This window comes from Rhipicephalus sanguineus, chromosome 4, assembly GCF_013339695.2.
Source record: "Rhipicephalus sanguineus isolate Rsan-2018 chromosome 4, BIME_Rsan_1.4, whole genome shotgun sequence".
In the NCBI taxonomy this organism is placed as follows: Eukaryota; Metazoa; Arthropoda; class Arachnida; order Ixodida; family Ixodidae; genus Rhipicephalus; species Rhipicephalus sanguineus.
The window spans coordinates 12,729,723-12,744,149 of NC_051179.1; the positions used below are offsets into that span (position 1 = coordinate 12,729,723).

A 14,427-nucleotide genomic window follows, 5' to 3' on the forward strand; every position below is an offset into this window, starting at 1 on the left:
TCTATCTATCTATCTATCTATCTATCTATCTATCTATCTATCTATCTATCTATCTATCTATCTATCTATCTATCTATCTATCTATCTATCTGCCTGCCTGCCTGCCTGCCTGCCTACCTACCTACCTACCTACCTACCTACCTACCTACCTACCTATATCTATCTATCTATCTATCTATCTATCTATCTATCTATCTATCTATCTATCTATCTATCTATCTATCTATCTATCTATCTATCTATCTATCTATCTATCTGCCTGCCTGCCTGCCTGCCTGCCTGCCTACCTACCTACCTACCTACCTACCTATATCTATCTATCTATCTATCTATCTATCTATCTATCTATCTATCTATCTATCTATCTATCTATCTATCTATCTATCTATCTATCTATCTATCTCTGTCTGTCTGTCTGTCTGTCTGTCTGTCTGTCTGTCTGTCTGTCTATCTATCTATCTATCTATCTATCTGTGTCTGTCTGTCTGTCTGTCTGTCTGTCTATCTATCTATCTATCTATCTATCTATCTATCTATCTATCTATCTATCTATCTATCTATCTATCCGCCTACGACTTTGTGCTCTCCTGGCCGTTTCGTTGACGGGACGTATACCAAAATTCCTATGCCATAACATGACTGTATGAAGAACGTAAATGACAGATCATAACATGAAAATCATGACATGCATGTCATGAACGGCATGATTTATATGCCATGGTCCTGGTGCTCTTGTGGCCGTTTCGTCAACTTGATGTGTACCAGAACTGGCATGGCGTGATAAGAGTGTATGACAAACATAAGTGACAGGTCCTAACTAGCAAATCATGTCACGCATCTCATGTACACCATGACTTACATGACATAGTTTTGGGGCACTCGTGGCTGTTTAATTAAATGGATGTATATCAATATTGGCATGACAAAACATTTCTGTATGACCAACATAAATAACAGGTGGTAACACGAAAATCATGACATGCATGCCATCTACGGCATGATTTACATGCCATGCTCATGGTGCACATACGGCCGTTTCGCTAGCTTGATATGAGCCGAATTTGGTATTGCGAGATATATCTGCATGACCTACATTAATGACAGGTGGTAACATGGCAATCATGACATGCATGTCATGCAGGGCATGACTTACATGCCCAAAATTGGTACTCGGCGACGTGTCTGTATGATGAACATAAAACGACAGGTCGAAACATGCAAATCATTACATGCATGTCATGTACGACATGATTTGTCTTGGTGCACTTCCGGCTGTTTTGTTAACTGAACGTATACCAAAATTGGTATAGCATGACATGAGTGCGTGAAGATCATAAATGACAGGTCATGCATTGTGTGTACCAGAATATACGTTTCATTAGCATGGTACGAAAAAACATGCCTCTTCATGTTTATAGATATGACTTAGCCAAAGAGGACTTTTCAAAAGATATTATATGGACGTATGATTAAGATACACGTAGGAAGCTACACAATTTAGAGAAGAACTGTGAATAAGTGTAGGACATGGGGGCCACTTAACTGCGGCAAACTCTCAATGACTTGCATTAGGTTACACTCGATTTCACAGTCCGGCAAAAGAAAATTTTCCTCTAAATCATGCTATCATCAGCAAAAAAAGGCAGAAAGATAGTAATAGCGAAATTCTTAACATAAAGTAAGAATAATAAACGTTCTATAGAACTTACTTATTAGGCACATCTGGTCTCACATGTCTCAGGTAACTTGGCTTCGTTAACAGTGGCGTAGTGAGATTGGTGGCTGTGTATGCTTGCTGATCCATGCAAATCGGCACACAAGACTCAGCCCCCCCTTTTATTTATTATTATTATTATTATTAATATTAATATTATTATTATTATTATTATTATTATTATTATTATTATTATTATTATTATTATTATTATTATTATATTATTATTATTATTAGTGTGTGTGTGTGTGTGTGTGTGTGTGTGTGCGCGCGTGCGTGTGTGTGTGTGTGTGTGTGTGTGTGTGTGTGTGTGTGTGTGTGTGTGTGTGTGTGTGTGTGTGTGTGTGTGTGTGTGTGTGTGTGTGTGTGTGTGTGTGTGTGTGTGTGTGCTTGCGTGCGTGTGTGTGTGTTGGGGAAACACTTGAAGGGACACGGCGCAATAGAAAACGGGGACAAAGAAGGGCGACGCACACACAGCGCTCTGCGCGCCCTTACTTTTTTTTTTTTTTTGCTTACTAGAGCGCCGTAACAGCGCACAAGTTGGTACAGCTTCGGATTTAAACTTTGATTGGGTTTGTGGGCTCAACTCCTGGTCCTCAAACTTAGAGCGTGTGTTTTTGCTTGTTTCTTCTTTTAAAATCTTGTTGCCGATGATAAAGAGCGACGTTTGATATAAGCGTCATTTTTTTATAACCCTTTGACCCTTTCTATTGAAAAGCCCGTTGTAAGCGAAACTGAGGCTGCAGGCGTCAGTTTCGCTTATGGAGGGCTTTAAAGCGTGAAATATCTGTTCGCGTAATTCGTACGAGAGCGTCCTTAACGAAATTCTATTCGCTCAGCTAGATCGCTTCGAGGACGGGCTCCGAACTATTCATTCGCTTTAGCCACCTGTGATCAATCATTTACAAGGTAATTAATAAACTTCGTTTATTGCTCTCAAAATTGTGCAAATTATACACTTGTATCTATAGGCCACCAATATGCACAGTATATATACGATTACTTGTGCGGGCATAATTTTATATTTTAATTTTTTTTAAATACAAAAAGAAGAGCACACCGCGTCTATAACCGTGGTTTGATACTAATTTGGACTATAGGTTGATACTGGCTTGATGAAACATGGTTAAATAGGCGTTTATAACGACGGGACAAAGACAGATCAGATCGGTAGCAAGACACAGAGGCGGTATACCTACCAAGGCCTCCTAACGGTTACTTTTTGCCCAGTTGCGTGTTCATTCTTTCTTTACAATAGGCAAACGATACCTGCGACATGATATGCAACGGCACCAATTCCTCGAAGGGGAGCAGCAAAGCCCCGGACGAAACGAAGTGCCTCCTGTCTGATGTGAGTATATGGCAGATGTCGTTATAGTTTCTTTCTGTCACATAGCATCTACGTAACCGCAGCAAAGTGAAGGAAACTTATCACCGTGCTGAGGCGAAACGTGGGCTTTTTTTTTATCGTTATTGATATGATGTGGGGAGATGTTGGCGTCCAAATAAGGCGCCGGCTACTCCTTAGCTCTTGCGTGGATCCAGCACGCAACTCACAACTTCCTCTAACTCAAGGAGTAACAGAACAGGGCGATTCAAGAAAAAAAAAAGCGCCAAACAGCGTTCACACTCTAATATCTCACGGTAGCACCAGGACACAATTTTTTTAAAAGAAACCATGTCATACGAATTTCTCACAGTGCCATCAGAATATAGAAATGATGCGTTGTACTTACAATAGATAATTTAAGTAACGCCATGATAATATGAAATAAAACTGCTGCAATGCAAATAATAATGTCGCTAATAATGTCTCTAGTCATCATAGAGATGAATCATCCCATGTGGGTAACAACGACAACTCATCATAACAACTATGACATACTTATAACAGGTGGCATTAAGATAACAGGAACATGAATGTGTCAATAATTGCCAACAATGTCGCTGTCTTCAATAAAGCGTTTTAACGCCTTTAAAGAGTATATTTTGTACCTTTGCGTACACGATCACCTCCATACGGTCACGAGGGATCACGCGAATATATCGCCCATGCTTCTGCTTCAAAGACAGCATGCGTAGTTAATCGTAATATCTGCGGTTTTACGTGCCAAAAACACGATGTGATTATGAGAGGCGCCGTAATGGAGGGCTCGGGAAATTTATACCATCTGGTGCTCTTAACGTGCACTGACATCGCACAGTATACAAGGGCCTCTAGCCTCCATCTAAATGCGACCGCCGCTGCTGAGATCGAACCCGCGCCTGTTAGAATTTCCAATTTTAAAGCGAAAGCTTTACTGGCCTAGTCGAGTGAGTTCCGCTGTGTATCTCCGCGTGGCCTTGAACTCAAGAACGGATACACCGTGACAAGCCGCGCGAAATTTATGGCATCTTCGGCTGGCGGCACTCGTGGCGTATTCTGCGCACTCGTGCGGTGCCGTACGTTCGTCTGGGCACCACGCGTGCGGTGCCGCATGTTCGGCTGGGCCGGCCACGACACGAGTGCACGCCACCGCGCCACCGCGGAGATCGACGGTGGAGCGTGGTGCAATCCCGTCGTTCAGCGCGCGCTGGCAGACGACGCTGCGACGTTCCATCAATGCAGGCGCAATTTACAGCTGGCGCTGCAGCAGAACACGGCCTGACTGGAGGTAAAACATGCGTGCGCTGTAAATCGTCCGGCCGTGCTCACACAAGGCTACTTTTGCTGTCGGGATTTCATCGGAGAGCAAAGACGATGCAGAAACTACCAACCTTCGTCGAGTTTGTGCAAAACTGACGCAGCAAAATCGCGTGTAGAGCAGGCGAGTTCACGCTGGACGCACAGCGTCTCGCAAGCGTCTCTAATCGTCTGGTTTTCCGTCGTTCACGCTCTCAATTCCAGTACAAATCCGCCGTTGCAAAATGTCGTCTGCTGAATTTCGACTGCTGTGCGCGTCTCGCAGACGGCGCTGCTGTCGCAGATTCGAGTTCCCTGGCTCACACGTTCGTCTGGGCCGTAGCGGGGCCTGAAACTCGGGCGGTGTTTGACGTAACTTCCCTTCCACCGCCACGGTGCCAGTGCGCCTCAGCCGAAGATGCCATTAGTTGCGGCGTTGCAGTTGTGCACGAGCCTACAGCGAACGCGTTCGTCGGCTCATCTGTCTACCCCTCCGAATGCCCTTCCTCAGCGTCCGAGGGGCAAACGCAAGGAGCGTCAAAACATGTGAATTGCGCAACGAGTGCGTGTTTTAAAGGCCCACCATTACATAGCGCTCGGACATATCAGCAGCAAAGGCATCAACAAAGTGAACACCTGCGTAGGTTCGCGTGTTGCCTTACGGACGCGTATGAGGGCCCTTCGATGATTCGCAAAAAGGAATAATTATGCTGTAGTGCACTTAACAACTGTACTTGCAGTAGGCATTCTAGGATAGTTTGAAACAGCCAGTGTTACGCGCACAGTCGTTCGCTCCCTTACGGCACGGTTGAGGCATGCACCGAGAACCGAAGCTAGGCTAGCAATTGAGAAGGCGATGCGCACGGGGCCCGATTAGGCTATCGCGTTCTACTCTTGAAGGCGTAGCTCAAGCTTCCTCCAAGCTCTTGACAATTTTTTATATCTTCATTACATCTTATTTTTCTTTTGTGATACCACCCGGCTCGTGGCTTAGCTGTTCCTCATGGTAGGTTTGTGTTAATTATAAATATTATCATAATCATCATCATCATTATCAACGACGGCGACGACGACTTCATCCCTCGTGCACAGAGTTTGCCGTCGTCACAGGCGCTAGCGCAACTATTTTCATTCCTAAACAAAACAAAACAAAAACACCAGGTCGCATGTTCGGTATGAGGCTGTGCTATATATGGGTCACACACAGCAACGTGTGTGTATTGAGCTCGCTGTTCACTTTAACCACGACAATATTGCCATTTTCCCCTCCCCCAACTGCCACCACGGCGTCTCTCATGAAGCCACATTGTGGCGTTGGAAATTAACATCGCGTAATATAATTTATGAACGTAGCGGTACATAAAAGGAACACGACGCAGGCGTAGAGATAGGTAGGCGCTAACCTATCTCTACGTCTGTGTCGTGTTCCTTTCTTTTATGCACCGCGATAATACACGCTACGTTCATGGATGACCAACTCGCCCGGTCAGCAACCCTTCTAATATAATTTGTTGCGTCGCTTAGGAAAACTGGCTCATACCCACGAGGGAGATTGGCGACACTGTAGTTTATGAAGGAAATGCGTGAACAAATAATTAAATTAATTGAATGAAGCTATATCAAACTGTATATAACATAAAAAAAAGAATAGAAAGATGAAACCTGATGTAAATAAAATGTACATAGAGAATTTTCATCCATACAGAAACGAAATAAAGAATTTTAAAAAATGGTCCCTGTGGTCGGTGACACCATCAGCGCAATCTTCCACATGCTTCAATAAATTTGTGTAGAGCACTCAGAATAGCACCATAGAGCTATTCTTATAGGCTGCAAAAGACAAGATGTTTGATGTAGTCAATGTTAACCCCATCTTACAGTCAGCATTTTAAGAAGCATTCTGCGGATGGAGGCAAAGCGACTGCGTGTATGAAGAAAGTGATCTGTCGTTTGCGGTACATTTCAGACTGTACAGAGGTTTATTTAGCAGAATGCGTAGGTGGGCACTTGTGATTTGGCGCGTCATGCTGAAGTCGTATAATGGTGCAGTTAACCGCATTTTCCATCGAATCGGTTCCTCCCACACAGTCAGCGATATAGTAAAATGACGCAAGCAGATCGAACGCGTTCATTCGGTCATGTATGCCAGAAAGCATCCGACCAGAGGAAGAACAGGCTGACGATGATTAAGCATAAGTTAAAATGCTTCAAATAGTTGAAAAAAAAAGAAAAACAAAGAAACGTGAACTCAACTGGAAATGGGCGCTTATGATTCGTGTATTATATTGTCTTGCGTTTCTCGCGTTTTTGCTTGCATACTAATTTTTCGCTTAATATAAAGCGCCATTGTAGCCCCCGCGGCAAGCTGGGAGTTGAGATGATTGTGTGAATGAATGAGTTAACCTAATCTTGCTCTTAAATGAGCAAACCTGCCTCGTAACTTGGCGAATAACATACTTTTGATACGGGCCAATTATTAGAACGTGAATAACCTGTGATACGCACTGAACAACTCGTAAACTCGCACCAATCCAAAGGCTGTGCCGACCTAATGAGCTCACGAACATTTCGTGGACACGGTTACCTGCCGCTAACACATATAATTACTTCTAATTGTGGACAATTGTAAATAAAGGCTGTGGTTAAATAGGCTCACATAAAAAGCCCTATTTGTCAGCTCGTTCACTTCATGTCCGATGGAAAGCGTGGCGCTTACGATTGTCTTTCATCCACAGAGAAACAACACAGGGGCGAATGAAGATGGCGCTACGGCGGAGAGTCAAGGCGATAAAACGAGAGAGTACGGGGTGTGCCGGAACGACACTTGTGTACAAATCAACGCGACAAACCCGGAGGACCGGACCACTCGAATCACCAACGGCGCAAATCTCAACCAAACGACGACAACTCCGAAAACCGGATCGACCAATGCTACCAACTCAGCCAATCCTTCCACGACGAGCAACAGCAGTGCCGCCACGACACCGTCAACAATGGTTAACCAGTCCACTACAAGCGCACCAGGCAACATCACTACAACCCCTGCCGGCAGCGGCCATTCGCGACTCGCAGCCAGCGTTGTTAGCGTGGCGCTCGCAATCGGCGCGCTCCTCTGCCATGCCACGTATATGGAATAGGAGCGCGCTATAGTCGGTTGCACCCTAAGAATAAATATAGGCTCCGCCCACGAGCCCACGAGGCCGCATTACCCTTATTCTGCGTGCCTCCGCGCTGCGAAGGAAACAGTTGACAAAAATTGGCCGCGTATCTGCGTGCTTCGCTGCAAATGTCGTGTAAAGACGATAGAAGAGGCGCTGTGTGAGATATGGACGCCATCTGGCAATACGTCGGGAAACATGAGTGCTGTGTTGCGTGCTGGTAGTCCCGGCGCAGCAGCAGGCGAAGACCGGCGGTGACCAACGCGACGGGCGAGGACGCCTGCCAGCCCGAAAACGTGGTTTGGCGCGAAGCGCTGAAGCAGAGAAACGTCCGCACTCAACGAGTACTCTCCACACACTCTTTTATTTACACGTCGCCTGGGTAAAACAGGAACGCCAGAGCGGCGCCCACAACCGGCAGCCTGAAGGCCGCCCACAACGCTGCTTTTTCGTTTTTTAAATATTTTTTTCACCTTCTTGGCCTTCTCAAAACTAAAGTTTTTCAACATCAACCCATAGGCCTCCCAAGCTCGGCCAGGGGGCGCTGCGGCGCACGCGTTTCGCCGCCTTTCTAGCGAAAACCGGTCGCTCCCCTCTCCGCGCCTGCCTTTTGACTGCGCTGTCTCCGCACGTTCAGGCACCCTGCACGCGCTGTTCTCTGCTCGCCGTGCACGTGCAGCTTCACGTGTCGCTTGCTCTGAAGGTTTAGAAAGATCCCAGAGATGGAAAAAAACGTTTTAACGGTGGGAATCTTACCAGAGGAGGACGGTTGATCGACCACCTTTTCGGGACCGAGCAGGTCGTCAAGGGCGATGCTGTTTGTGCGAGCGCTACGTGCGTGCAGATGCTGAACGGGCACATTTCTTTGACATGAGTAGGGAGGTGACTGCGCGAGTTCTGTAATTATGTTACCTGTAACACGCACATTCGTTGTGGCAGTCGTGTATACTCGGAGCTGTCAGCAACCAACCAGCACGCTTTCGAGTGCGTTTTCTATTGATAACTTTTCAATTGCTTAGATGCCAAGTTTGTCGTGCGGCTTTAAATTTATTATGAGCTCAGTGTGAAGAGCATAAATTTACATCTGCCCTATTGAGTCACTGGCTGCATCGCAATGCGCAGTGTTCAGTTTCGTGGGAGTTTCACTTTTGCCGAGGTTTGCATCGAATGATAACAACGTCGGATCGCAAGTTTAATGTCGCCTTGGATTTTTTTAGAGCTCCCTTTGACAGCATAATGATATACGCAAACAAAAATAAATAAATATTTCATGCCCACTTCGATGATGCATGTTTCTTGCAGAGGCGTGTTTCATTTCGAATAATATCGACGCCTCATCACGCACCGTGTTCGCTTATTCGAATGTCGCTTTGGTTGTTTCGACAGCTCGCTTGGTCAGCATCATATTATACAGGGGCGTAGCCAGGGGGGGGGGGGGGATCAAACCCTCCCCGAAAATTTTCAATTTTGCTTGCGTATATGTACACGCACACATACAAACGCACGCACAAACATACATAAAGTATGGTTGGACCCCCCCCCCCCCCCCCCCCCCCCGAAAAAATTTCTGGCTACGCCCCTGATACTATACAATACCCACTGGGATCGCGCATGTGTATGATTATGCCGAGATTTGTGCCCAATAATAAGCGCATCTGAATTCGCGAAGCCATCGAAAATTTAATTGCCACCTTGGTTCTTTTTTCAGCTCGTTTCCAAAGCGGCATGCAAGGCTTTTTATTACGTGCCGAACGCATGACATTAATACGAGGCACGCCGTGGTGGATTAATTCGGATTAATTTCGGCCACCTGGGTTTCTTTAACGTGTACGTAAATCTAAGTACGCCGGTGTTAGTGCATTTCGCTCCCATCGAAATGCAGCTGCTGTATGCGTGAATCGAACCCATGACCACGATTTTAGCAGCGCAACACTTCAGCCTTCTAAGCAATCACGGCGTGTCGCATGCAAGGCCAATATAAACTGCTCAGTGCAAACATACAGCTTAATTCTGTTTACAGGGAGCCGCGACGGGAAATGTACCGCAATCAGCTGAATTAACACTACTCACGGTACGTTATTTAAACTGTGGTGTAAGTAAGCCCAAATGCTCCGCTGCTGTAACATTACAAATGGTTGACTCGGAAAGCCAGCGCGCAATCTCGAAACGTACAGCGGCTGTCTATTTGTTGTAACTTCGGTTCACAAACGCACTTCCCTTTCAATGAGCACGATCATCGCGTTTCTCCCCGTTAATAGTTCGTAATACTGTGTACGACAAAAACTGCTTCAAGGTGACAAGACCGCGAAAGCATCGCGGCGAACTGCCATAATCCACTCTTGACGCCTCTGCTCCTCGGACTGCTTGCATTGGAAACGGTAGAACATGACAGGAAGTTTTCGGCTCTTCGACATTTTTAAACTTTTGTGACAGTTCACAATGCAGCAGGACTGCGTGCCTGCTTTCGAGTACGACGAAGGAACGGCACCCATAGCGTGAAAAATGCGAGATAAAAGCCCCGGGGAGCACGTTCTCCGCGCGCGCGATGGGAAAACCAAGCAAGAGCGACCCGTCCCAGCTACCGGAGTTTTCCCCTCTCTCCGCTGGGGCGGCGGACGGCGCTGCGCAAACTTGAGCGTTGGAGGCCTATACGCGTGAGCGCGTCGGGCAGCACTGGCAAGCGAGGCAGAACCTCTGGAGTGGCCGTGTGTCGGTTGATGTGCGCGTACACGACATCCCTTACCCCTTAGACGGGGTCACCGTATCGGTCAGGTGGACGCCGATCACGTTGGGGCCTAGGCGCACTTTGGTGCTGCGCGGACCCGCTGGGTTGGTCATCGCGAGCTTGCGTCGCACAAGTGTCCAGCCCGGCCTCAGCTTCGCTATGCTCGGAGTGGGGCGTTTCTGGGCAGATCATGCGGCGGCGGTGCTTCCGCTGGGAGCGAGATCACGTACGGAGCCGGCACTGTGTCTTGATCACTTGCTACTAGTCCGTTCGTTTGATCGTTCCGCGGCGAATCTTCTGTCGGGTAGGCCTCTGCACCTGGCTTTATGTGATCAAGGTGCCGACGAACCGTTCCGCTTCTTGACTTGATTAGCCAAGATCGATGTCCGAGTCTCTTTAACACGGTTCCGCCAACCCAAGCAGGATTCCCTGCAAAGTTGCGGAAAAGGACCGATTGCCCGATTTCTATCTTTCTTGGCAACTTAGCAACGCTGTGGTCAGTGGTCACCCTCTCAGCTGGTCGCGGCTGAATGCGTGTCAGTGCCGTTGAGAGCTCGCGGCCGAACATGAGTGCAGCTGGCGTTTTGCCCGTCGTTACTGAAACGGTTGTGTGCTGTTTCAGCTGAAAACGAGCCAGCCTGCACGCAAATGTACCCGACTGATCCTTTGCAAGTGCCTGTTTCGTTTCATACACCATTCTTTCGGCTTGCCCATTCGTGGCCGGATGGTAGGGTGCACTTGTGATGTGCGTCACCCGATTCTTCTTCAGAAATTCTTCCATTTCCGCAGAAACAAAGGACGGGCCGTTATCCGTGACCACCCTTTCGGGAATGCCGAAAGTTGCGAACAGGTTTCGCAGTTCCTCGATCAGTGTCGGCGACTGTATGTTCCGCATGGTGCGCACTTCGAGCCACTTGCTGTATGCGTCGACTACAATTAGGAGCATCCTTCCCTCCACAGGACCAGCGAAATCAGCGTGGATTGTGTGCCATGGTGCCGTCGCACGTTTCCACTCGGGAGCTGGTGCTTTAGTTGGCGTTTTCTGGTGCCGGCAGCAAGTTACACAACTTTTGACCACCCGCTCTATGTCGTTGTCGACACCGGGCCACCAAAAATAGCCTCGAGCGCACGCCTTCATAGCTGCCACGCCCCTGTGACCTGCATGCGCCAAGTCGAGCACGTCTTTCCTTGCTTTCTCCGGAACGACCAGTCTGACACCCCGGATGACGCAGCCTTCCTGTAGCGAAAGCTCGTGTCCAAGCTTTGCGAACGCCGAAAATTCTTGCTTGGGCAACCGGCGTAATTCTCCTTTTGAGATGGCTATCATCAAGCGCGATAACAGTGGGTCACTCCGTGTCAGTTCAGCCAGTTGACGCGGTGACAGCTCGAAACGTGGCGCGGACGCAAGCATAAGCACATCTCCCGGGGAGCATGGCTCATCTACCTGCGCGGGCAGTGGCAGCCTGCTGAGCGCGTCAGCATTTTGGTGCAGGCGTCCAGGCCTGTAGACCAAATCGTAGTCGTATGTCGCCAATTTCAGACGCCATCGAGTCATCCTCGGTGACAATATCTGAGGGATTTGCTTTTTTTCCCCCATGATGCCTAGGAGCGGTTGGTGATCCGTTAATACGGTCACGTGCCGGCCAGCGACATACTGGTGAAAGTGGCTGAAGCCATAAACTACCGCAAGGCCCTCTTTATCGAGCTGCGAGTAGTTGTTCTCAGCGGTTCCCAAAGTTCGTGACGCGAATGCATGGGAGCCTCTCGGCCGAACGACATCCTTTTGAGCGAGAATTGCGCCGATGCCGTATGGGACGCATCACACAGACGAATGAGAGGCCTTTTTCATCATATGTGCAAGGACTGTCGAAGACCCGAATCATCTTCTTAAGCATCTCGAACGCATCCTGGTGTTTTTTCTCCCACTTCCAGGGCGTGTTCTTTTCGAGAAGCCCATACAACTCTGCAGCTACTGTCGCTCTGTTCTCCAAAAAAACGATCGTAAAAAGGCGAGAAGCCCTAAGAAAGCTTGCAGAGAGGTCTTGTCAGTCGGTTTTGGCGCCTCGAGGATCGCCTTTACCTTTTCTCGGTCGTATGGACACCCTGAGCATCGGTTTATGACCGAGAAACTGGACTGAGCTGATGCCGAGCGGCATTTCTCTCGCTTGAGTCGCAGACCTTGTCGCTTAGCCTCGAACGGACTTCCTCTAGACGTGCGCATGCTCTTTAACGTCCTTCCGCTGACAATATGTCGTCAGGTAGACACTCACCCCTGAATCCGGCCAGTGTCGTCTCCATCATCCGCTGGAAGATTGCTGGTGCAGCGGATACTCCAAAAGGGAGGCGATTCACCTTGAACAGTCCTTTGGTGGTGTTGACGGTGAGCAATGCGGCTGTCTCGTCGTCCACTCTTAGCTGCTGATAGGCCTGGTACAGGTTTAAACGTCGAAAATGTCGTTCCACCGCGCAACTTTGCGAACACCTCCGCAGTTGTCGGCAGTGGGTACGCCGTCTTCTTGACCACCGCGTTACTGTGCTCCTGTAATCTCCACAAACGCGAAATGTTCCATCCTTTTTGCGCACCCACACCAAAGGTGTGGGCCATTTCGGCGTGTTGCGTCGGCTCCAGGATGCCTTGTTTTTGCAGGCGGTCGAGCTCTTCCTCCATAGGCTCTTGGTAAGCTAGAGGTACTGGGACGTGCTTTGCAAAACTTGGGTGTGGCACCTTCTTCCAAGTCCAAGTGAACCAATGGACCCACGTAGCGTCGATACCTTCCTTAAATACATCAGGATGGCGTGCGAGAACCTCCTGGATCTCTTGACTGGTTTCGGCGACCTGGTTTATCCCGTGAACACGGATGTTCAGTGCTGAAAACCAGTCACGTCCGAGCAGGTTGCACCCAGTCCTTTCATTACCAGCAGGGGCAGCACGTAGTCCTTTGATTTGAAACGCACACGAACTTGTGCCGAACCGACGGTGTCCAGTTCTTCCCCTGACCAGGTGCGTAAGTCTAGGGGTTCTCTCGAAAGCTTTGGGGCGTTCGATGGCCACGTTTGGTGGTAGGTAGCCTCACTGATGAGAGAACATGCGGCGCCCGTGTCCACTTCGAATTTCAGGGGCCTTCCCTCGACTTTCACGTCAACGAGGAATTTAGGACAGGGTTGTCGCCCACTCACGGCATGTAGGTCGTAGCACCTATCGGTGTCTTCGAGGTCGTAGCACACAGGTTGGGCGTTAACCATGTGAGTTCCTTGCCGGGCGTTGAGGTTGCCTTCTTTGTTTTTCTTCTTTTTGGAGATGCAGGCGTTCTCGATGTGACCCTTTTGGAACAAAAACGGCATTGCGCTGTCCTGAACTTGCAGGTGTCAGCCTCGTGCCAGCCGTCGCATCGGTAGCAGCGCCGTTGCTGAGCCGAATGCTTGCTTTCCTTTTAGACTGCGAAGTCTTGTGCACCTCCGCGGAGCTCGTCGCTCCCTTAAGTCCTCGTTGCTGCTTCGACGCACTTTCGGACGACAGTGCAAAGTCCAACGCGCGTTGAAAAGTCAAGTCTTTCTCCGCGAACAGTCGCTGCTGGAGGTGCTCGTCGCGGATGCCGCACACGAAACCTGTCGCGAAGCATCACATCTTGGGGCAGCATGGTGGGGTTCGCCAGAACGGCTGCGTTGGCCTTCTGCCGGTGGCGTCGATTGTAGCAGACGTTGTTCGCTGGCACTCCGAAGTTGCAGTCAGCTGACAAGCTTCTGAGGGCCTGCAACGTAGTTGCTGATCGACTCCTCCGGCCGCTGGTTCGCGTCGCTGGAACACGTACCGGCTGTACAACTCAGACGGTCGCGGATCGAAGTGCTTCTGCAGAAGGGCAACTATGTCGGCATAGCCCACCTCTCCAGGAGTCTTCGGCGCGACCAGAGCGCAGGCAGTTTCAAAGGTGTCGGCTCCGCATAGCGTCAGGAGGAGTCGCGCGCGTTCTTTTCTTCGTCGCGACGTCGTTCGCGACGAAGTAGAAGTTCAGGCGCTGGATCCAGATGACCAGTTCTTGCCGACTAAACGGCTCGATGGCGGCCTGCATTCCTCCAGTAGCCATGGGCGTAACCTAGAGAGCTGCGCACTTATAAAATTCCACTTCTCGTCGCCAGTGTTATGTTTGGGGTTCGAGCCCCGCGCACAGGG

At 48.8% G+C, this 14,427-nt stretch overlaps 1 protein-coding gene across 2 annotated transcripts in view; it reads left to right on the forward strand.

The window, feature by feature from the left end:
- Window positions 1-14,427, forward strand: part of LOC119389415 (actin-related protein 2/3 complex subunit 3-B) — a 109,297-nt gene that overhangs the window by 54,749 nt on the left and 40,121 nt on the right. The window contains exons 3-4 of one of the 2 annotated variants that reach the window (XM_037656649.2): window positions 2,973-3,065; window positions 7,112-7,626. In XM_037656649.2, coding sequence (XP_037512577.1) covers window positions 2,973-3,065; window positions 7,112-7,513 — 495 coding nt within the window. In that variant the 3' untranslated portion in view covers window positions 7,514-7,626. Of the gene's footprint in view, window positions 1-2,972; window positions 3,066-7,111; window positions 7,627-14,427 lie in introns of those variants that run through there. The other variant, XM_049414423.1, reaches the window with a different exon arrangement.